This window comes from Delphinus delphis, chromosome 15 (assembly GCF_949987515.2).
Source record: "Delphinus delphis chromosome 15, mDelDel1.2, whole genome shotgun sequence".
NCBI classification, from domain to species: Eukaryota; Metazoa; Chordata; class Mammalia; order Artiodactyla; family Delphinidae; genus Delphinus; species Delphinus delphis.
The window spans coordinates 70820317-70842377 of NC_082697.1; the positions used below are offsets into that span (position 1 = coordinate 70820317).

The window sequence follows — 22061 nt, forward strand, 5'->3', positions numbered from 1 at the left end:
GGGTTCTAGAATCCTAATGCCCCATCCAGCTATTTCCTGGAACTGGCAGTGGGTGGTAGCTCCACTCGGCCTTAGGCATCAGTGGGGAGGATTCTGGGCCCTGGGACCGACCAACATCTCCTGGACAGTCACAGCAGTCTCCCATCCGGGAATCTCCCAGTTTAGCTGGCATCGCTTTTATCGTTTTTTTCCACCGTGACTGGGTGAGAATACCGGGTTTGCCCCCTGTTTTCTCACCTAGCCTTGCCTCCACCCCTGCGGAACAGAGAACTGAAGATGATCCCATCTGAGATGGGTGGGGTGGACCAGGAACCGGGACCAACTGCTTATCCTGCTGTGGCCGGAGTTCACGTTATCACCAAAGCAAGTTGCACTCCACCCATCTATGTTGCAGGGTCACTGTGTGGCTCAAATGGGGGAGGGAGTTGAAAATGTTTTGTAAAGTCAAGGATTACTAGCTTTACAGGCACTGCAGTTGCTGTTAACAGCAGGCCCCCCAGGAACTCATGTCTCCCCACGGAGGAGCAGTAAACCTGTTCGCCCTCCAACTGCCGACCACAATCAGACTTTGAAGACATGAGCCATGGCTTCAGTCTGGCTTCCGTGAAGGTTGCATGGATCACGTCAATACACTCCACTAGAAGACCTTGCTGTTATCTTTTGAAATGCCATTGGTGAATACGTGCTCACTTTAATGTAGGGTTTTTCACTCACATCACTGTTGACATTTGCCCAGATAATTCTTTGTTGTGGGAACTGTCCTGTACATTCTAGGATGTTTAGCAACATCCCTGGCCTCCACCTACCAGATGCCGCTAGCACTCCTTTCCCCCAGTTCTGACCAAAAACATCTCCAAATAATTGCCAAATGTCCCCTGGAGAGGGGACAGCGTCACCCCCAGTTCATACCACTGCTTTAATAAAACAGTTCAGTGACGTTGGGATTCGTTAACCCATTTTTATGGGTGGCACAATGCAGATCAGAGGAGTTAAGTAACTTTCCAAGAGTCACATCACTAATGCCACCGCCAAGGCAGGTGGGTGCTCTCCACCCCTGCCTACAGCTTCTACCCAGTCACTGACATAAATGAGTCATTCAGCACGTATTTGTCAGGCATCTACTATGTGCCAGGCAGTGTTCTATTTGCTCAATAAATATCACTGATACTTGATATTGGGCAGGGCGGGAGGGAGAGAGCTATAAAAGATCAATAGCTGTATTAGTTTCCTGGGGAATTCCTTGGTGGTCCAATGGTTAAGACTCAGTGCTTCCACTGCCAGGGGCCTGGGTTCAATCCCTGGTCAGGGAACTAAGATCCCACAAGCTGTGAGGCATGTCTAAAAAAACAAAACAAAAAACAAGTTTCTTATTGCTGCCATGACAACTTACCACAAACTTAATGGTTTATCTTACAGTTCTGGAGCTCAGAAATCCAAATTCCGTTTCATTGGTCTAAAATCAAGATGTCAGCAGACCTATGTTCCTTCTAGAGGCTCTAGAGGAGAATCTGATTCCTTGCCTTTCCAACTTCTAGAGGCCACCTACATTCCTTGGCTTGTGCCTTTTCCTCCTTCAAGGCCAGCAGGGTAGCATCTTCTCTCCTCCCTAACCTCTGCTTCCACCCTTGTATCTTGTCTTTCTGATGCTGATCTTCCTGCCTCCCTCTTAGCAGGACCCTTGTGATTACATAGGCCCCTCTAGATATCCACGATAATATCCCCCATCTCAAGATCGTTAATCACATCTGCAAGGTCCCTTTGCCATGTAATATTCACCATCCAAGGTGATTAGAACATGGACATCTTTGGGGCCCACAACAGTCTGCTCTCGGGCCCCCAAAGATTCATGTCCACCACACATGCAGAATACTTCCATCCCATCCCAAGTTTCCCAAAAGTCTCAACCCATTACAGTAGCAACTTAAGTGCAAAATATCATTTAAGTCTCATCTGCTCAAAACTCCCAAAGCTCATTATCTATATCTAAATTAGCTAGGGGTGAGTCTATGGGTATTACTCATCTTAGGGCAAAATTTCTCTCCCTCTGTGAACTTTTAAAACTAGAAAACAAGTTATCTGCTCCCAAATACAGTGGTGGGTCAGGCATAGGATAACAGTTATAGACATTCCCATTACAATAGACAGAAAATTAAAGGGAAAAAGGAGTCACCAAACCCAATCAATTTTGAAATCCAACTGGGCAAACTCCATTAGGTTTCAAGGCACAGGAATAATTCTCTGTGGCTCAGGATTCCGCCCTCTGGGCCCATGGCTGCACCCTGGGAGTCACTCTTCCTTTTTCATGAAGGGTAGCATGCGTTTGCACCTACATAGTTTTATTAACCTGTTTCCTGTCTGTAGAATTTTGGGAGCCTGTCAGCTTTCTTTAATTTTGTCCTTTCTCTCTCCCACTGAGTCCAAGCTGGCAGTGTTTCTGCTGGTATAACAGTCTCAAAAACCATGTGCATCTCCTCTGTATGTCTCTAGGATTCACTCCACTAGACAAGAGGCTCCTCCACAAATCTTTCCTGGCTAATCCCATCCCTTTTCCTGGCTTCTGCTGAGATGTCTAAGGGGATTCATGAGTCACATGTCTAATCTCTTCAAAGAGCCCTCATTGTGATTGAATACTCTAAACCAGCGGTCCCCAACCTTTTTGGCACCAGGGACCGGTTTCGTGGAAGACAGTTTTTCCACGGACGGGGTGGGGTGATGGTTCAGGCAGTAATGTGAGCGATGGGGGTGGCAGGTGAAGCTTTGCTTGCTGGCCCGCTGCTCACCTCACCTAACAGGCCGCGGCCTGGTACTGGTCCATGGACCGGGGGTTGGGGACCACTGCTCTAAACTGTAGATCCTTCTGAGGTTTTGGCAAAAGGTTGTGCAGCCACACCCTTCGTTTTTTTCTCCAGAGCACCCTTCCCTGGCTTTTTCATGCTTTTTTTTAGCATCTTTTGCAGTAGGCTGAGAGCTTCCCAAATCATCAACTCCCAGTTCTTTTTACTTAACAGTTCTCTCAGCCTGTCCCTTTCCTCTAGCATTTTACTCTAAGCAGCAAGAAGGAACCAGACTGTATCTTTAACACTTTGCTTGGAACTCTCTTGAGCTAAATATCCAAGTTCATCCTTTACAAGTTCCTCTTACCATATAACTATAGGACACAGTTTGGCTAAGATTCTGCTGCCACATAACAGGATTTTCTGTCCTCTAGTTCCCAATAACGTGGTCCTTATTTCCTGAGCCCTCACCAGCAGCACCTTTGATGTCCGTATTTCTATCATTGGGCTTTTTAGGATGATTTCTCTAAGATGATCAAAGTTTTCTGTGTGGTGCTTCTCACTTGTCCATGAGCCCTCATTAATTCAGTGGGTCCAGGAATAAGGACTTGGACATCTTTGGGGAATCATTGTTCAGCCTACCACACAACCATTAAGTTTATGGTCAACCGTAAACCTGATTGCTTCTCACGCTCTCACAACTATGTTAGTTACTACGAGGGCTACAGGGATAGCATAGCGAGGCTAACCAAACATACTGGTTTCCCCAGACAGTCCAGTGTACACTTTCGTCCCAGTATAAATGTAGCAGTGCCTTTATTCCCCTTCCAAAGTATCCTGGGGACTTCCCTGGTGGTGCAGTGGTTAAGAATCCTCCTGCCAATGCGGGGGACACGGGTTCGAGCCCTGGTCCAGGAAGATCCCCACCCACATGGCGTGGAGCAGCTAAGCCCGTGCACCACAACTACTGAGCCTGTGCTCTAGAGCCCGTGAGCCACAACTGCTGAGCCCGTGAGCCACAACTACTGGAGCCCGCGTGCCTAGAGCCCACGCTCCGCAACAAGAGAAGCCACCGCAATGAGAAGCCCGCACATCGCAGCAAAGAGTAGCCCCCACTCTCCGCTTTCCATGACTTAGAGAAAAGCCTGCGCGCAAAGACGAAGACCCAATGCAGCCAAAAATAAATAAATAAATAAATTCAAAGTATCCTGGCTTCAGTGATAAATTTTTTGATCACTGTAAGTATAGCTTAATGCTTGGTCTTAAGATTGTAAATCTACAATCTCTTAGAGGCAGAAGACATATGAAAAAATTTGCAAACAGCTACAGAAAACCACAATTAATACTATAAAACCAAACTCTGCTCCATCCAGAGGAGAGTTTCTTATTTGTCCCTGACCCTTTGTTTTCTCATCCTCAAAGTGAGGATAACACGTGGGTTGAGATGGTTTTGGTAAACGTTAGCTTCATGGGAATAGTTCTTTGATTCTAATGATCTATTTTCAAAAGAGTTTTTCCTCAAAGGAACATATTTTATTTTTCACTTCTCTTCTTGACTTTTGGCAGGAGCTAAGAAAAAGCCTGGAACTTAGTGTCAACCTACAAAGGAAAGAAGAGGATGGTTCCAGTGATGAGTACGACTCTATCGAAGAAGATGTACTCTCTGAGCCGGAGCCTGAGGACCAGGTGCTGGTGGGTCGTCCTAGAGATGACTCCCCTCTTCCCAGTGGGGACTCCGTGCAGAAGAATGTTTCCGAGGACCAGGAGACAGAAGGACACCCTCCCCAGGGCCCAGATACCCTCATAGTGCTGGAATTTAACCCAGCTTCCAAAAGTAAGCTCTGTCTTATATGGCATATCTTTGCCTTTGATGTCTCTGGATCTAATAATAGGACTTAAATTTCCAGTGGTACTTTGAATTCAGCTTTGGGTAGACCATCTCACAGGCCAGGGTATATATCACTCAGGTCTCTGCTGATTGCAAGAGGTGAAGACTCCCAGAAGCTTACAGACGACCCTGAAATTCCAGATGGTAAATGTCTGGCAGATAGTTGTAGGGGGCTGTCCTGTGCATTATAGGAAGTTTACCAGCATCTATGCGGCAACTGGCTAGTGAAACTGACTTGAGCAAAAGGGACTGTTTATTGACTTGGATAACTAAGGAGTCCAGGGCTGCAGTAGGACTCATTTCCATTCCCCTCCCCTCCCCTTCCCTTCTTCCTTTTCTCCCTCTTCTCTCTTCCTTCTTTTGTCTTGGCACCATTCTAAAGTGGGCTTTCCACATATAGACACAGAATTGAGACACTGGCTTTGCAACTCCATCAGAAAATGGATTTCTCTTCCTAAAAGCTCCAGCAAAAGTCCCAGACTTGGCTCTTGAACCCACGTGGGGTCACATCTCTGAACTAGTCACTGTGGCTCTGATTGCCAGGTCCGGCCAACAGGACTGGGGGTGTGGTTATCGCCACCCAAACCACATGGACAGAGATAGTAGTTTCCAAAGGAAAATTAAGGTGAATCTGAAGGAGAAGGAAAGCAGCTGGGCACCAACAGCAGTTGTCCACTGGAGAAGGTTTTTCAGAAATCACCCTAGAAGGTAGAGTCAACAGAACAATGGGTGGGTGGCAAGGAGGGTTACGGTTAGGGCATTCTCCCCAAAGCCGGAGGTGCCGTATTTCCTGAACCAAATACCAAGACCAACCAATGGGGAAGCATGAGTGAACCTAAGGAAGGAGAAATGAGGGAGTGTTTGAAATCGGGCAGTGAGTATATTCGTCTGCCCAGGCTGCCGTAACAAAGTACACAGACCAGGGGTGGCATCAACAGCCATGGAAATGTAATTTTTTTCACAGTTCTGGAGGCTAGAAATCCAAGATCAGGGCTTCGGCAAGCTTGGTGTCTTCTGAGGCCTCTGTCCTTGGCTTGCAGGTGGCTACCTTCTCCCTGTGTCCTCACATGGTGTTCCCTCTGTGTGTCCCTGTGTCCTAATCTCCTCTTCTTATAAGGACACCGGTCATGTTGGCTTAGCACACACCCTGAAGGCCTCATTTTACCGTAACTACCTCTCTAGTGACCCTATCTCCAAATACAGCCACATTCTGAGGTACTGGGGGTTAGGACTTGAACCTATGAGTCTTGGGGGGACATAATAATAGGCAGCTCTGGAAAATCTACACCCCACGGTTGATGTCTCCAGCGAAAAGAACATTTGTCCCTCCGACATGCTCTCACCTCCTTGCTGGGCTGTTCCCTCCACCTAGATCACCACATTTCCTTTCCTCTCCACTCTGACCCATGAAACCTGGCTCCCTGCTTTTTCCTCGAGACTCAGCTCAGAGGCTGCTTCCTCCAGGAAGCCTTCTTGGCATTCCCAGCCTGGCCAGCTAGGTCGGTGCCTGCTCTGCTCCTGTAGCATCATCATGACACTAGTCTCAATGCCGGCAGTTGCCTTTCTCTCCCTCAGGCCTGTGAGCTCTGCCAGGGCACAGGCCAGCTCTTCCCCTCTGTTGCATCCCCAGCTTGCAGCCTTCACCTGCCACATTCAAGCCATTCGGGAAATCTTTAAAATAAATGAAGGGCTATGCCCACCTGCTAAAGCATCTGGTGGTCACAGCAATGAACAGACCCATTTGAATGAGAACCACTGGGGCTGCGTCGTTGCTGTGGATTGTGTTTCCTCCAAGGGGAAGGGAAGTGCTGTGAGGGGGTTGACTGGGCCCCTGCCCTGGAAACGGGGGTGTGGCGGGGATGGAGGTGGGAGTGGGTATGACAGTCACTTCCGGGTGTGGAGGACCAGACCACAGAAGGGGAGCAACTGGACCCCAGGCAGTTTAATAGTGATACTGGGCATAAAGCTAAAGGAGAGAACTTCACTTTCTTGCCATTTTACATTTTTTAACAATTAGATTGCTTGGCAGGCCCCGAGTTGACCCTGGTGATGTCTGCTGAAGGCGGCGGGTGCCCAGTCTGCAGTACACGAAGGCAGCACGAACACCCCCTACCGCCGCTCTCAGCCGCCCCTTTCATCTGCAGCCCCTGGCTGTCTTCTCAGCCCCAGCAGGAGACAGGCTCCCACCAAGGGGAGCAAGAAGGAGGCTGAGGGGCCTGTTACAAGGTCTCCCGAGACCCCAGCATGGGATTGGAGTTCTGAGATGGTCCTGAGTGTTTACTCAAGAACAGTCAGCAGTAACCTGAAAAGATGTGCTTGGTTCTGGGCTGTTCCTTCATGCACCGGGCACGCATCATGCCCCAGGCACTGCGCTGGGACAAGATGGGCCCACTCATTCCACGTCATTTAATCCTAGCAGGGAAAACAGACAATAAGCACATAACTACATAAATAATAATTGCCAACACTTACTGAGTTGTTATTAATGTGAGCCAAGAGCTATTCCAAGGGCTTTACTTATGTCCCTCATTAAATCCTCACCCGCACATTAAATCTCAACCCCAAGGGAAGTCCTGTCATTGTACTTGTTTTACAGAGGGGAAACTGAAGCACAGAGAGGTCAAATAACTTGCCCAAGGTCACACAGCTAGGAAAGGGCAGAGTGGAATTGAATCTGCAGCAGTCTGAGCCCAGAGCCTGCACTCTTAATCTTTAGGCTAAATAAATAAACCAGATGAAGTTACAAAGTGATAATTAGGCTTTGAGGAGCCAGTAAGTAACCCCACCCCACTCTGCTTTCCCTTCTAAATTGTGAAACAAATGAGAAATGATCATGGATGGAAGGTGAGCAAATGATTACCTCTCCAACTGAAAGTACTGCCCCTCTGCCGTAGACTGACCCCTGACCCCAGATGTTGGCAGAGCTGGACCACTGATGGCATCCGCATGGTAGAAGGGGGCCATGTGACCTGACGGCACCCCCCGTCCCACCCCAGCCCACAGAAGAGGGAAGAAGGAAGGCCTGGGCTGAGCCCCGATGGCTTCCTGCCCCCACTCTCTCCCATCCCATTTGTCCTCCTTGTGAGCAAGGGGCAGTGGATGAGCGGCACAGAGAAAGGCAGAAGTTATTTTTCTATTAACTGGAAAGGGGAGGGCTGGGTCATGGGTTAGGAATTCAGGGAGGAGGAGAGAATGGTACCCTGATGGTCTTGAAAGTTGTGAAGATTATAAAACAGGACACTGGTTGGGCGATGGGGGTCAGAGAAGGATGCTAGTAGCTGGAATGGTCAGAAAAGCCTTCTCAGAGGAGGTGATGTTTAAGCTGGGACAGGAATGAGGAAGAGAAAGCAGTCATGGAAACAGCAATCCAGGTCCAGGGATCAGAAAGCACAAAAGGCTTGGAGAGGGAAGGAGCTTGGTGTACCCAAGTACAGAGAAAGGGCCAGTATGGCTGCAGCCGAGTGAGTCGGGGCCAGGGGTTGGGGGAGGGTGGTACAAAATGAGTGAACCCAGGCCACTTTCCATGAAGACCTGATGGTTTAGGATTGCACCAAGAGTCTGGGTCCTTTGGTGCCCTGAGAAATATCCTTGTATAGACTTTTGATGGCCAAGGCAGACCTCCACCAGCGTTGCGGGAGGGCAGTCTTAAGGAGAGGAGGGAGCCAGGAGACAGGGAATGAAGTGGTTAAGGGCAGGGCTCTGAGCCAGGCAGGCCTGGTCAAATCCTGATTCCCTCACTTCCTAGCTCTGTGTTGTTGGACAAACGACTTGAACCTCAGAGCCTTACTCTGCAATAGTATGTATTAGTTTTCTGCTGCTGCTATAACAACTTAGCCCAAACTTGTTGGCTTAAAACAATACCAACTTTTTATCTTATAGTTCTGTGGGTCAGAAGTTTGACATGAGTCTCACTGAGCTAAAATCACAGTGTCAGCAAGGCTATGTTCCTTCTGGAAGCTCTAGGGGAAAATGTGTTTCCTTGCCTTTTCCAGCTCCTAGAGGCTGTCACATACCTTGGCTCCTGGCCGCCTTCCAAGCTGGCAACGTTGCATCTCTCTGTGCTTTTCTTCTACAGTGACGTCTCCCTTTGATCTTCCTCTTCTGCAGCACTTTTCCACCTGTGTGCTGCTCACGCACATGTGTTTTATTGTGGCAAAATATACATAACATAGAATTTACCGTCTTCACCCTTTTTAAGAGCACAATTCGGTGTCACGAAGTACACTCACATTGTTGTGTAACCGTCACCACTATCTATCACCAGAAGTTTTTCATCATCCCAAACTGAAACTCTGTCCCTCTTCCACTTTTAAGAACCCTTGTGATTACATTGGGTCCAGCAGAATAATCCAAAATAACGTCCCTAGTTTAAGGTCAGCTGATGAGCACAGTCAGTTCCCCTTTGCCTTGTAGCCTAACACAGTCACAGCTTCCGGAAATTAGGATGTGGCCATTTTTGAGGTCCATTATTCTACCTACCCTCCACCCACTAGGATGGCTGGGGAAACACATGAGACAGTGTGTGCCAAGGACCTGTCCCGGTGCCTGGGCACTCAGGAGGCTGAACTGAATACATGCTGGCTGTTGTTCTTACCATCATCAGCATATTTTCAGCACCTAGACAGCCAATATCCGTTTGGGCATTGGCCCCTCTCCATTCTTTGTCTTGTCCCACTGGACATGGTGGCTTCTCGCTCACACACAGGTCTGCCCTTGGGCCCTGGATATCAGGCCAACCAGGGAGCAGCCACCTGAGAAAGTGTAGAGAAACACGTGTCCTTTGCAAAGTCAAGCGGGGATAGCAGAGAGGTTAGTGCAAGTCGGACAGACCCCACACTCGTCCCCAACATCTACCCTGACCTCCCAAGAATCCCATAGCACCCTTGATTCTGGGGCTTCCCTCCTTTGGGCCACCACAGGCCCCAGGATTTCCTTTGAATTTGAGCAGACACTTCCCAGGTTTTCTGCCTTCCCAGGCTGGAGGTTCCCAAGTCCGGGGACCTAACTCTTCTCCCTGCTTTTTCTCTTTATTCCATTTAGCCGCCTGCCCCGCTGCCCCCTGAGCTGCTTTCCTGCCTGGAGCCACTTTACCCTGACTTGTGCCATTTGCAAACCTTCTTCACAATTTTTTTTTTTTGCCAAATTCACAGACCACTCATACTATCTTTTAGCTGTTATTTAAACCAGTCATCTTTCTTCTTTCCTTCTTTCCTTTTCTCTCCACCCCCTCACCCCTTCCTTCCTCACTCCTTTCTTTTCTTCCGTAATTCTAGGATTGTTCCACACAATAATATACATGAAATCAAGGTTTGATACACTGGTTGCTTATTTTTTTCCCATACACATTAAGATAGATAATTGCTTTCTTTTTTTAAATGTTTTTTATTTTTGGCAGTGTTGGGTCTTCATTGCGGCGCGCCGGCTTTCTCGAGTTGCGGCGAGCGGGAGCTACTCTTCGTTGCAGTGCACGGGCTTCTCGCTGTGGTGGCTTCTCTTGTTACAAAGCACGGGCTCTAGGCACACAGCCTTCAGTAGTTGTGGCACATGTGCTCAGTAGTTGTGGCTTGCGGGCTCTAGAGCGCAGGCTTAGTACTTGTGGCGCACGGGCTTAGTTGTTTCGCGGCATGTGGGATCTTCCCGGACCAGGGATCAAACCCATGTGCCCTGCTTTGGCAGGTGGATTCTTATCCACTGAGCCATCAGGGAAGTCCCAGTCATCACCTGTTTCACCAGTGGTCCAGGCACCCCACTTTGGGAAACACTGACTATAAATTATGGCCCGTGGGCCCTTCACTGTCTGGCTCCTCTCGCCAGCCCAGACCCTAGCCACTCACCTGCCACACGCATGTCAGCTCTCAAGCCTTCACACACACTGTTCCCTGTGTCTGAATGCCCCCCTGTTCTGTGCCCTGGAGACACCCTGGTCATCTGTAAGTGTTCTCTTCAGTGTCTGCTGCATACCTGCCAGTCCCGTCCTCCAGGCTGCATGCTCCTCTGTGACCCTGGTACTGGATCCCTTCTTCTGTGCCAGCCCTGCTCTCTTATCCATTCAACCATCCTTTTCCTTGGCGAGAATGTGCCTCGAGAGCAGCAAACATGTCCTACTATACTTTTCCTGCTCTTGCATATCCTTGGTTACATCATTATTTTATGTATCTTGCTGCCAATTAAACCCAGTACCCCGTTGTTTATAAGACTTGTCCCTATTCAGAAATGTTAAAACTTGAAAACCTGTGTGTGTCCTAGAAGAATTCACTTATTTACCAAAATGTGGTGCTTGGCACATAACGGCTCTCAGCAAACTTGTTTTGTTGTCTGCAGCAAATCCGAAACTAGCATGGTGCCTGGCACAGAGCTGGGATTCCATCAATATTTGTTGAATGAATAAGTGAACGCACAAATAAACAGATGCTGGAGCAGAATTTCCCAACTCTGCCTGCACTCAGTGTTTGACATATAAACTATTGTGTTTTTACAGGTAATAAAAAGGAAAGGAATTTGTCTGCTAAGCGGAAGGACAACGCTGAGGTCTTCATTCCCAGCAAACCCGAGCCAAACCGGAGCCCCCAGCCCCTGACCGTGTTCTCAGACCAGGAGAGGGCAAGCTCAAGTAAGAGTTCTGTGTGCACCCCCGAGCAGTTGGGACTGGGCTTTGGGTGAGTGGGGTGCCGTGATGGACCTCCTCCCCGAGGCCTGAGCTGACCTTTAGCAAATGTATTATTGGTCAATGTCTCCAGAGAAACAGAACCAATAGGATGTGTGTGTGTATACATATAGAGAGAGAGAGAGAGAGAGAGAGAGAGAGAGGGGGGTGGAGAAATTTTTTTTTCATTTTTTTAATTGAAGTATAGTTGATTTATAATGTTGTGTTAATTTCTGCTGCACAGCAAAATGACTCAGTTATACACATATATACATTCTTTTATATATTCTTTTCCATTATGGTTTACCCCAGGATATTGAATATCCTGTGCTATACAGTAGGACCTTGTTGTCCATCCATTCCGTATGTGATGCTTTTCATCTGCTAACCCCGTACTCCCAGTCCTTCCCTCCCCCAGAGAGCAATTTGTTGTAAGGAATTGGCTCATGCAATAAAGGAGGCTGCCAAGTCCGATCTGTACGATGGGTCAGCAGGCTGGAGACCCAGGAAAAGTCAGTGTTCCAGTGCGAAGGCCGTCAGGCAGGAAGGGCCAGTGTTGCAGATGAAATCTGGAGGCAGTCTGCTGGAGGAGTCTCTCTTGTTCGTGGGAGGATCAGCGTTTTTGTTTTATTCAGGCCTTCCACCGACTGGATGAGGCCCACCCACACTATGGAGGGCAGTCTGTTTTCTTCTGTCAATTAAAATGTTAATCTCACCCCCAAACACCCTCTCAGAAACATCCAGAATAGTGTTTGACCAAATAGCTGGGCTCCCCATGGCCTAGTCAAGTGGACACCTAAAATTAACTGTCACGGTTACTTTCTGGGTCTCAAACCAAGATGTGGTTATAATTGAAAATTTGTTTTATTTTTGTTTTTACTTTTAAATGAATTTGCTTACTTTATATGGGTAACAATACATGCAGATGATACTACATTCTAAAGGTACAAAGAAGTTTATGGTGAAAGGTCCGTGTGCCGCCCTTCTAATGAAATGAGGGGGTCCATTGATTGAGTACTTACCATGAGCCAGCCACCATTGTAAGCTTTTATTTATTACAATTTACTATGTGTTTACTTATCATTTACTTATATACATTATATAGTTTACTTTTATATATATAAATTCTATATGAAATTTACTCACCTATATGCAGTAAGTCCCCTACATACGAACCTTCAAGTTGCAAACTTTCAAAGATGTGAACATGCATTCCATCAACGTCAGGCTTCAGTGAAATTGCAGCTCGCCCTCCGTCTCTTATTGCTGACAATAAACAGATCCTTCAGCTCTACCATCTCCCACCTCCTCTCCCTCCTCCAGTCAGTAACTGTTCTTGCCTGTTCACTCGATGCCAGCCCCCGTATGCCAGCTGTTGTACTGCCCTACTGTACTTTTCAAGGTACTGTACTGTAAGATTTTAAATGTTTGGTTGTTGTTTTTGTTTGTTTGTTTTTTTGGCCACACTGTGCACGGCGTGTGGGATCTTAATTCCCCAACCAGCGATCGAACCCACAACCCCTGCATTGGGAGCACAGAGTCTTAACCACTGGACTGCCAGGGAAGTCCCCTAAAAATGTTTTCTTTATTTTTTGTGTTTGTGTTTTATGTATTATTTGTGTGAAAAGTATTATAAACCTATTACGGTACAGCACTATATAGCTGACTGTGTTAGTTGGGTATCTAGGCAAACTCTGTTGGACTTATGAATAAATTGGACTTACGAACCCACTCTCGGAACAGAACTCATTCGTATGTAGGGCACTTACTGTATAAGTAAATTATATATGTAATTTATATGTGTAGGTAAATTATAATCCTTATCACCAGGCTTTGAGGTGGGTTCTCCGACTGTGTCCATTTCTCAGATGAGGAACTGAGGCACAGAGCAGGTGATTCACACAGCTGGAAATCAGCAGATGTAGGCCTCAAACCCTGGTGGAGTGACTCCACTGCTGTGTCCTTAACCAGCAGACTGCACACACTGGAGGCTGCAGATGAAACATCTCAGTCTGCGGCTGTGGATCCAAACTAGTGGCTGGAGTGACTCTGTGAGGGCAACTTGCTTCTGATTTCTGTGATCCAAAGAAGCTCAGAGAGCTCAAGGCATCCTGGTGTCCTAAGAATTTGCAGCTGTGGGGTGCCTAGGGCACCCAGGCACAGCCCCAGGCAGCCAGCCTTGTTAGACAAGTGACCTCTGTGGCCAAGACATTCCATCCACGTTTACTGAGGAGCTGGAGGGACTGTTTCCTGCAGGGACGGGCCAAGGGACTTGGTGGCAGGAAGCAACCCCTACTCAAACAGTCACGGTTCCCAGATCTGGACCAGTGCACTCCGTGCATGAGGCCTGAGGCTTGAAGCTCTTTTCCCAGCAGCTCAGGGCAGATGGAAGGAGGCGGAGGAAGTGATAACAATCCTTCCACTGACTGGGCGTTTGTTCCCTGCTATGTAAATATTGTCTTGTTTGGATTCCCCGGAACCAGACTCTGAGATGAGGTCTCCAGAACAAGTAATCGAGTTGGGAGGTGGTCCCTGGAAGGGGACAGGAAAGGGGAGGAGCCCAAACTGGCTTCATCACCAAGCAAGTTCACTGGGCAAGTGGAGCTCCACCTGGCTGGGGAGCTCAGGGGACGGTGCTGAGCAGAAGCCTGCTCCCACCCCGGGGTGGATGAGGGACCCTCCCTTCGGTCCGGGGTTGTGGGCTGCGCCTGGTGGTGTTGACCCTCCAGTGCCCTGGCTCAGGAGGCTCCGGGTGCCGGTGGAGCCCTGAGGCAGAGCTGCAGGTGGAGGTCTGGCTAACGTGGCACCCAAGCATTCCCTGATTAACCCTTATCAAGCCGCAAACTAATGGGGGGAAAAGACCGTACTAACACAAGGCAAAGCATTTTTAGATAGCAAGTGATAAAAAGAGTGGATTGAAGGAAAAGCATCTACATCAACCCATGTAAATGAACTTTCAAAGGTGGTGTGATCTTTGGGCACAGCCAGACCCCAGTAATTAAAGTATGTCAGCAGTCTGCCTCTCCCCACCTCTTGCCACAGCTTCTCCTTTATGCCCTACATTCTCAGAAAGGCTCTTAGGGTGGTGAGACAGCCCACCAGCAGCTCTGGGCTGACAGCCCACCAGCCCAGAAACCCTGGCAGAAAATAGGCCCGGCAGACTCTGCAGCCTGACCACCTGGTACAAATCCTTCCCGTCCACCTACCAGCTCTGTGACCTTGGGCAGGTTACTTAACCTCTCTGGGCCTCACTCTCCCATCTGCCAAACAGGGATAAGAGTAAGACTGTCCTCTGAGGGTCAGTATAAGGATTAAAGGACTGGATGGATAGCTTGCTTAGAGGAGCACCTGGCTCAGAGCAAGTGCTTGCTCAGGGTCAGCTGGTGGAGAGTGTGGAGGGCAAGCCCTGAGCCATTGTTTCTTCTACACCTGGACTGGCTCCACTGACCACTGCTCGAGTTGACAGGACTCCAGTCTACTGCTGGTGTTCACTCTATGTGAAAAATTTAAAAATGCCTTTTTAGAAAATTCCTCCAAGACGAGTTGTTAAGGGCTTCCCTGGTGGTGCAGTGGTTGAGAGTCTGCCTGCTGATGCAGGGGACGCGGGTTTGTGCCCCGGTCTGGGAAGATCCCACATGCCGCGGAGCGGCTGGGCCCGTGAGCCATGGCCCCTGAGCCTGCGTGTCCAGAGCCTGTGCTCCGCAATGGGAGAGGCCACAACAGTGAGAGGCCCACGTACCGCAAAAAAAAAAAAAAAAAAAAAAGACAAGGTGTTAAAAGAAATGAAACCAAGGGTAGAGTGCCACTGTGCAGGAAACTTCCAGAGCCCCTGGTAGAGTGGGAGCAGCACAGTGGCAGTCAAGCACCCTTCCCAGCCGTCCTACTGGGCTCACTGGGATCTCCCTCCTTCATGTGCTGGCCATGATCACTAAATATTTACGTTTCTGGGTAATAAAATGAAGAACCAGCACTTACAAAGCACTGAACCAGCTCCCAGGCTGTGTTTTGTACCACACGTGTTAATCTTGCACTTAATCACCCAAACAACCCCGTGCAGTGGGTACTGCTATTATCAACACTATTATACAGAGGAAACCAAGGCACAGAGAGGTTGAGGAATCTGTCCAAGGTCACACAGCCAGTAAGTGTAAAGCCAGTGTTTAAAACCTGGCTGCAGAGTATCTGTTCTAAATCACTCCACTGCATGGCCCCTCGTGTGTCAACTAAACTGCTATTTGCTTGCGACATACCCACATCAGTCTAGTTCTAAGCAATGACGTGCCTAAAATCCACAGGTTGGAGTCACTTGTTCTGTTTTTTCTAATGTTCATTAATATAAATATATAGTTAACATTTTTAAAGTTAAACCATGTATCAGCTAAAATCATTTCAAATACTGTATTCATTTCCCAGGGCTGCTGTAACAAAGTACCACAATCTGATTGGCTTAAACAATAGAAAGTTATTGTGTCACATTTCTGGAGGCTGGGAAGTCCAAGATCAAGGTGTCAGCAGGGCCATGTTCCTTCTGAAGGCACTAGGGGTGAATCTGCACCAGGCTTCTCTCCTAGCTTCTGGTATTTCCTTGCCTTGTGGCAACATAACTCCAACCTTCACCTGGTGCTTTCCTGTATACACTGGGTCCAAGTTTCCCCTTTTTATAAGGGTACCAGTCATATTGGATTGAGACCCACCCTAATGACCTCATCTTAACTCGATCATCAGCAAAGACCCTATTTCCAAATAAGGTCACATTCACAGGTACTAGGAGGTTAAGACTTCAACAAGTCAACTGTAACACACACCTTCATGTATAGTTTTTTGAGAAGTCGAGCTTCATTAATTATTTATAATCTGCCTTTCTCCAAGAAGTTCTGACATGTTCTAACAAATTTTGTAGTGCAAGAAGACTTTAACAAATATGTAAGGAAATGAAGGTAAAGGGAAAACAAGAGTAGGAACAATAAGTTGACGCCAAGGGGTGAACAGATGAATGCCTCAGGGGGTCACACTCATGACTTTGAGTTTCCTGACCACCATGGCAAGGAAGCAATGCATTCACATAAACAGCACATGTCACTGGGTCCATCTGGTAAAAATCAGATTACCAGCTGTCCCTGGCACTTGGTTCTCAGTTTGTCCCATTGACTCCCTCAAAGAGGACACTGTTTGAGGTGGCGGAATCCTCATTTTGAACAGGTTTGGAGGTCAGCCTTTATCTGTTAAGTATACATGGCTCCTACATAGGCCAAATTTGAAAAAAAGGAAAGTTGAAACCCATGGCATTGTTACCACCCTCATACTGAAATGGGATGACATTGGAGCCACATGTCCCACGGGGATGAGGTTCTAAAGGTCAAAAAAAAGTGCAGGTGGTTAAAGCTACCCTTGAAAATCCCTCAGACCGATGATCAAGTGCAGCGTATGGCTCCTTCTAGAAAACCCCATACAGCCACGTCACCTCTCCTGAAGCCCAAGAGTCATTGCTCCTCCAGGGTGGGGACAATCACAGCTTCTTGCTCAAGCCCCAGATGAAGCAGTTGGCCTTGTTTAGGGTCTGGTTGTAGGGAAAATGTGACTCTAAGCACTGGCATTATGCTGAGGTCACTGAGATATTCCTTCCTCCAGAGGCACAGGACCCTGAGACTTGCTGAAAGGACAGAAGACTCAAACCAGCTCTCACTTGTCCAGGCAAAATCTGGACTGCTTAGATGCTTTACTTTCTGTTTGTGGGGGGGACGTCTTTCTGGGGGGCATACAAAATCAGCCTTTTTATATCTTCCTGGTGAACTGAACCTTTTATCACCATGTGTTGTCTCTTTTTCACTCTAATAATGCTTTTGTCTTAAAGTTGACCAGCTTTCTTTTGCTTAGTGTTTATGTAGCGTATCCTTTTTCATCCTTTCATTTCAAACATTCTGCATCCTTACATTGGGGTTTGTCTCTTGTAAACCCCATGTAATTGGTTTTTATTTTTATCCTCTAACAATCGATGTGTTTTAATGGGCACATTTAGTCCATTTACGTTTAATGTAATTGCAGATATATTTAAGTTTAAATCTGCCATTTTATTGTTTGCTTTTTATTTGTTCTGCCTGTTTTATGTTCCTTTTTCTCTCCTTTCTTGCCCTATTCTGAACTGATTACTTTACATTATCCCTCTTTTTTCTTCTCTATTAGCTTGTTAGTTATACATCCTTTTACTATTCTTTAGTCATTACCAGAGATTGCAGCATGTATTCTTGACTTATTAGAGTCTACTTTAAATTAGCAAGTTTACTGCTTCTCATTCAGTGGAGACCTTTCAACTGTGTAACTCCATTTACTCCCATCCAAAATTAAATGCTATTATTGTCATGCATTTTAATTCTCTCTAGATATTAAACCTCACCAGACATCATTATTATTATTAAAATAGTCAATAGTAATTTAGATTTGCCTACAGTGTTAACCTTTCTGTGCCCTTCACGCCTGGCTCTTTCTAGGTCACCCTGACTCTCGGACTGTAGCCCTGAGTCTGTCACCAGCTCTCTTCAGTTTCTCAGCCTTGCAACAGCTCTTAGAATCAGCAGCACCTTGAGGGGAAACACTTCCCAGGTGCTGGGGTCACCTCTCTAGGTTTCTGTTCTCCTGCCTGTAACCCTTCACAGCCCTGTTCACTCTCCATGCCTTCAAACAGATTTCTTTTTATAAACAGATTTTTATACTACTATTTGGTCCAGGTTTTCTAGTTGTGCTCCAGGGACAGGTTGGTCTGGATTAGATAACCTGCCATTACCATAAGTGTAACCTATTGCCTGCTCTCTTAAAAGAGTTATTTCTCTCCTTGCTCCTTTATCTTTGGCCAAGGTCATAAAATTGAATTTATGTCAATTAAATGTACATATGGTGCAACTCCACGAGAGCTTAATTCCTCTCTATCACTATAACTGTCCCTTGTTCTAATGAAAGGGCCTCATGCCCTGGGTTACTTTGGTCTCTATCAATAAGCCTTCCAGGAAACTTCCAGAGACCTGTTGTCTTGTTGAAGGTGAAAGAAGATCAGTCTTTACTGCAGAAAGTTTACTGTCCAAGTCGTCAGTGCTCTAGGGAAGTTATATATCGGAACCACTTTACCCAGACAAGCTGCCAACCACAGAAATAAAGTAACAGCCCTCAGCGTGAGTGAATTAGAAGACCCTAACAGCCCTGCAGTTAGCGCAGTTAGCATTTCTGTCAAGAAAACCTGCAGCAGGAAGACCATTCTGCCAAAGTCCAGAGTCTCATAACATATGTCAGTGTTCATTATTAATAGCAAGTGTCAGAAATGCAAACTGGCTGAAGCAACAAAGGAAAATGTATCGCTCAGAGACCTGAAAAGTCCAGGACTATAGATCTGCCCTCAGGTATGGTGGGATCCAGGTACTCAGATGATGCTATCACCAGGAACTGTTTCTTCATCACTTAGCTCTACTTTTTGAGTCCAGTGGGTCTCAAACTTGAACATGCATCAGAATTATTGGCCAAGCAAATTAAAACCAGATTGTTGGACCCTGCCCAATTTTTAATTCAGTGCATCTAGGGTGGAGTCTAAGTATTTTAATTCCTAACAAGTTCCTAGGTGATACTGATGTTACTGCTCCAGGGACCACACTTTGAGAACCACATCCGTAGTCTCAGGCGTGGTCTGGAGATGGTCCCTGGTGGCTCCAGGCTCGCATTTACTGACTTAGCAACCCCCGGGGAAAGGGACTGCTCCTCTCCAAATAGTTCCAGCAGAGTCCAAGAACCGGCTCTACCCTGAACCGATCTCCAGTCTCTGTAGTCAGGGAGAGGCACCTGTTCTCTCAAGGGCCCAGGAAGGGCCAGGAGTGGGGGCAGATCCAGATCCATCCAAAGCATGTAGACTGAGAAGATGGAGAAGAGGTGGTTCCCTGAAGGGAAACATGGATGCCGTGAAGGTCACTGCTGCTGGGAGGATGAAAGCAACTGCTGCTCATTTCTTACAAAAATTAACCACACAGGACACTTTGCTACAAATTCTTCAGGGGCCGGGTGCAGAGCAAAGGACTGTAATATGTGAGGAAAGAGTAAAGTCATTTAGTCAGGGATGGGGAGATGGGGGCTGACTGCCTTCCTTGAAAAATCATTAAAAATCACGTGCATTCCTGGGCTCACGAAGAGACAGCAGCGGAAGAATGAGTATTAAGGGTTACAGACAGCATCTGCCTGTGGAGAGGCCCCCAAATAAGCTTCAGAGATGAGAAGAGCACAGACCTGGACAAGCCAGGTGTATCAACTATCTCTTGCCGCCTAACTGTCCCCTCCACACTGCAGTGGCTGCAAGCAACAATGCTTTTATTATTGCTGCAGGGGGGCTGGCCGGTTCCATAGTGGGTGCCTGGCTGGCTGGTCTCGCACGGCCACCCTCACAGCGTCTGGCAGTCCCGCTGGCCCAAGGACCTCAGCTGGGACACCTCGTCTCTGCTCCACGTGGTCTCATTACCCAGCGCCTGGTGGTCTCCAGGCAGCCCGAGAGGACACACCCCAGCATGTAAGTCCTTTCTTAAGTTAGGCTCCGCTTGGTCGTGACTGCTAAGGACCTGTTGGCCAAAGGAAGTCACCAGGCCATGCCCAGCTAGAGAAACAGATTCCACCCACCTTTTGATGGGAGATGCTGCAGTGCCACAGGGCGATATGGCACGTTGCAGGTGGGATGCAGGTGGGAGGCATTTGTGGCCATTTGTCGCGGTCTCCTACGCTGTGGGGAGCGTGTAGCCTGCTGAGGCTGGCCAACTTAAAATGCACAGAGGCTCTGGAATACTCAGACGTAAGCTATTGTCCCAGCGGGCAGCCCCCTTCCCCCTCCTGGGTGGACTTTAGAGGGAGTATGTGCCGCTCAGGACAAAACAGGGCTAAGCCAGCTGTTTCCCTGGACCTTTCACGGCACAAATCGTGCACAGTTTCCGGGCTTACAGGCACGTGACCATCACTGATGCCACGCCTGCAGCAGGAGCTGCCCCCCAGCTCACGATTGCCACGTCAGATCATAGGACTTTTCAAGAGATGCCAGGAATCCCGATTTTCAGGTGGATTTCCTATTCTTTTTTTTTTTTTTAACTTAGCATCTGTTTCCAGTTTTTAAAAAAAGTCACACAACGCAATCTGCAGGCTGGCTTCAGCCTTTGGGCTGCCGGCCTATGAGCTCTATGTTAGACCCTTGTGATTCTCAGATGTAATGTTTGCCTTTTCAGTGGATTCCCAGGTGATCTCAAAGGGCCCTTGCATGTGGGAAGGGGTCATTTTGCTGAGACTCTGACTTTGAGCTTGCCGAGTCATAGCTGGCGAGTGGGAAGAAGCCACCTGGCTGGTGAGCTGACCGGACAGCCCCCATGTCCTCACGTCTTCTTTGTGACATGCGCTGCATTCATGGTAAATCTCCTGAATTGATACACTCTTTTGTTTCCCTGCAAGAGAGATGAAAGCCAAGTTCTAGTGAAGCAAAGAGAAAGTGAAGTTAACAGTAGAGGAGTGGTTTTCAACCAGAAAAGAGCAGCTTGGGATAAATTAAAATGTGCCATTTGGCTTTTGCTGGTGGCAACGATTTATTGTGTGAATAAATCCACCGTTCTCCAGATCTGTGATGAGAATAAATCCACCCTCATGTGGTGCTCAGGCCAGTGCGGAAACGGCTCACCCAAGCGAGCAAGGAGAACTTCCAATGGAATCAAAAGGCAGTGACCTCGTGTGCAATGAGGAAACGCACAGTCTACACAGCTGGGCAGCGGGGATGTGATTCAGGAGGACACGGGCACTGTGGACACGCGTTTCTGGGAAGCCATGGGTGGGGAGAGCTCTGGTGGTGGAGCTGTGGCCTTGACCTTCACTCAGAGAAAGCCTGATTTAATTTTTAAAAGCATCTTCTTAGCCTAATATGACTCAAAGGGCACAGGCAGGACCCAACGATCGTGTTGTTGCAGGAGCATTCCCTCCCAGATGAAAGGCGCTCAGGGCAGAAGGGTTTGTGCAGACAAAGCTGAACCCCGCTGCAAGAAAATGCCTTCCTGATTATCCTTTTCCAAGAAGAGGTGATCGTAGGGTTGTAGTGGCCAAGAACAGATAGTTATGTTGGGCGCGATGCTCCACCATAGCCCCAGGCCACTGAGGCACAAGCAGACGGGGCTCTTGCCCACATAGTGGCAATAGATAGGCAAGGGTTACCACGCAGGGGCTCTCCTTCGACTGACTTTATAAGTGCTCTAGGCAGGAAATGCAGCAGGAGCTTACGAATCTCAGGTTCTGCTTATCCTGATGTTGCCCGAGCCTCGCGCTGATGCTGGGGTTCGCACCCCCAGTGTCAGAGTGCTGGCGCGTTTGTTTAGCTGTACGCAAGATCCTTGGCCCTTATTTATAGGATCTTTTGTAGGATCTGAAGGGGCCTTAAATTTCTCAGCTCTGCTTTACTGCAGATGGAGGAGGAAATGATATGTTTTAATGATATTCACAAATACTGAGATTGACTAGGTTCGGAATTGAAATCGTTTTCCATCCATTCATTTGACAACGATCCTAATGCCGGAGCCAGGGCGTAGCAGCAAACAAGGTGGGCGTGGCCTCCTGGAGTAGCAGGAGGCCTCTGGGGCTTACGTGGCCTCAGGGTCCCATGAGACCTGTCCACCCCCCGCTGCCCTCCAGGCTTCCCTTCGCTCCCCGAGGCCAGCCCCCCTGCCATTCCTCCCTGTGCCAAGCTCCACCCACCACAGGGCCTTGACACCTG

At 47.9% G+C, this 22061-nt stretch overlaps 1 protein-coding gene across 2 annotated transcripts in view; it reads left to right on the forward strand.

Annotated features, from left to right (window-relative positions):
* Positions 1 to 22061, forward strand: part of KATNIP (katanin interacting protein) — a 200602-nt gene that overhangs the window by 91971 nt on the left and 86570 nt on the right. For both annotated transcript variants that reach the window (XM_060031962.1, XM_060031963.1), the window contains exons 7-8: positions 4341 to 4608; positions 11141 to 11272. In XM_060031962.1, coding sequence (XP_059887945.1) covers positions 4341 to 4608; positions 11141 to 11272 — 400 coding nt within the window. The remainder of the gene's footprint in view (positions 1 to 4340; positions 4609 to 11140; positions 11273 to 22061) is intronic.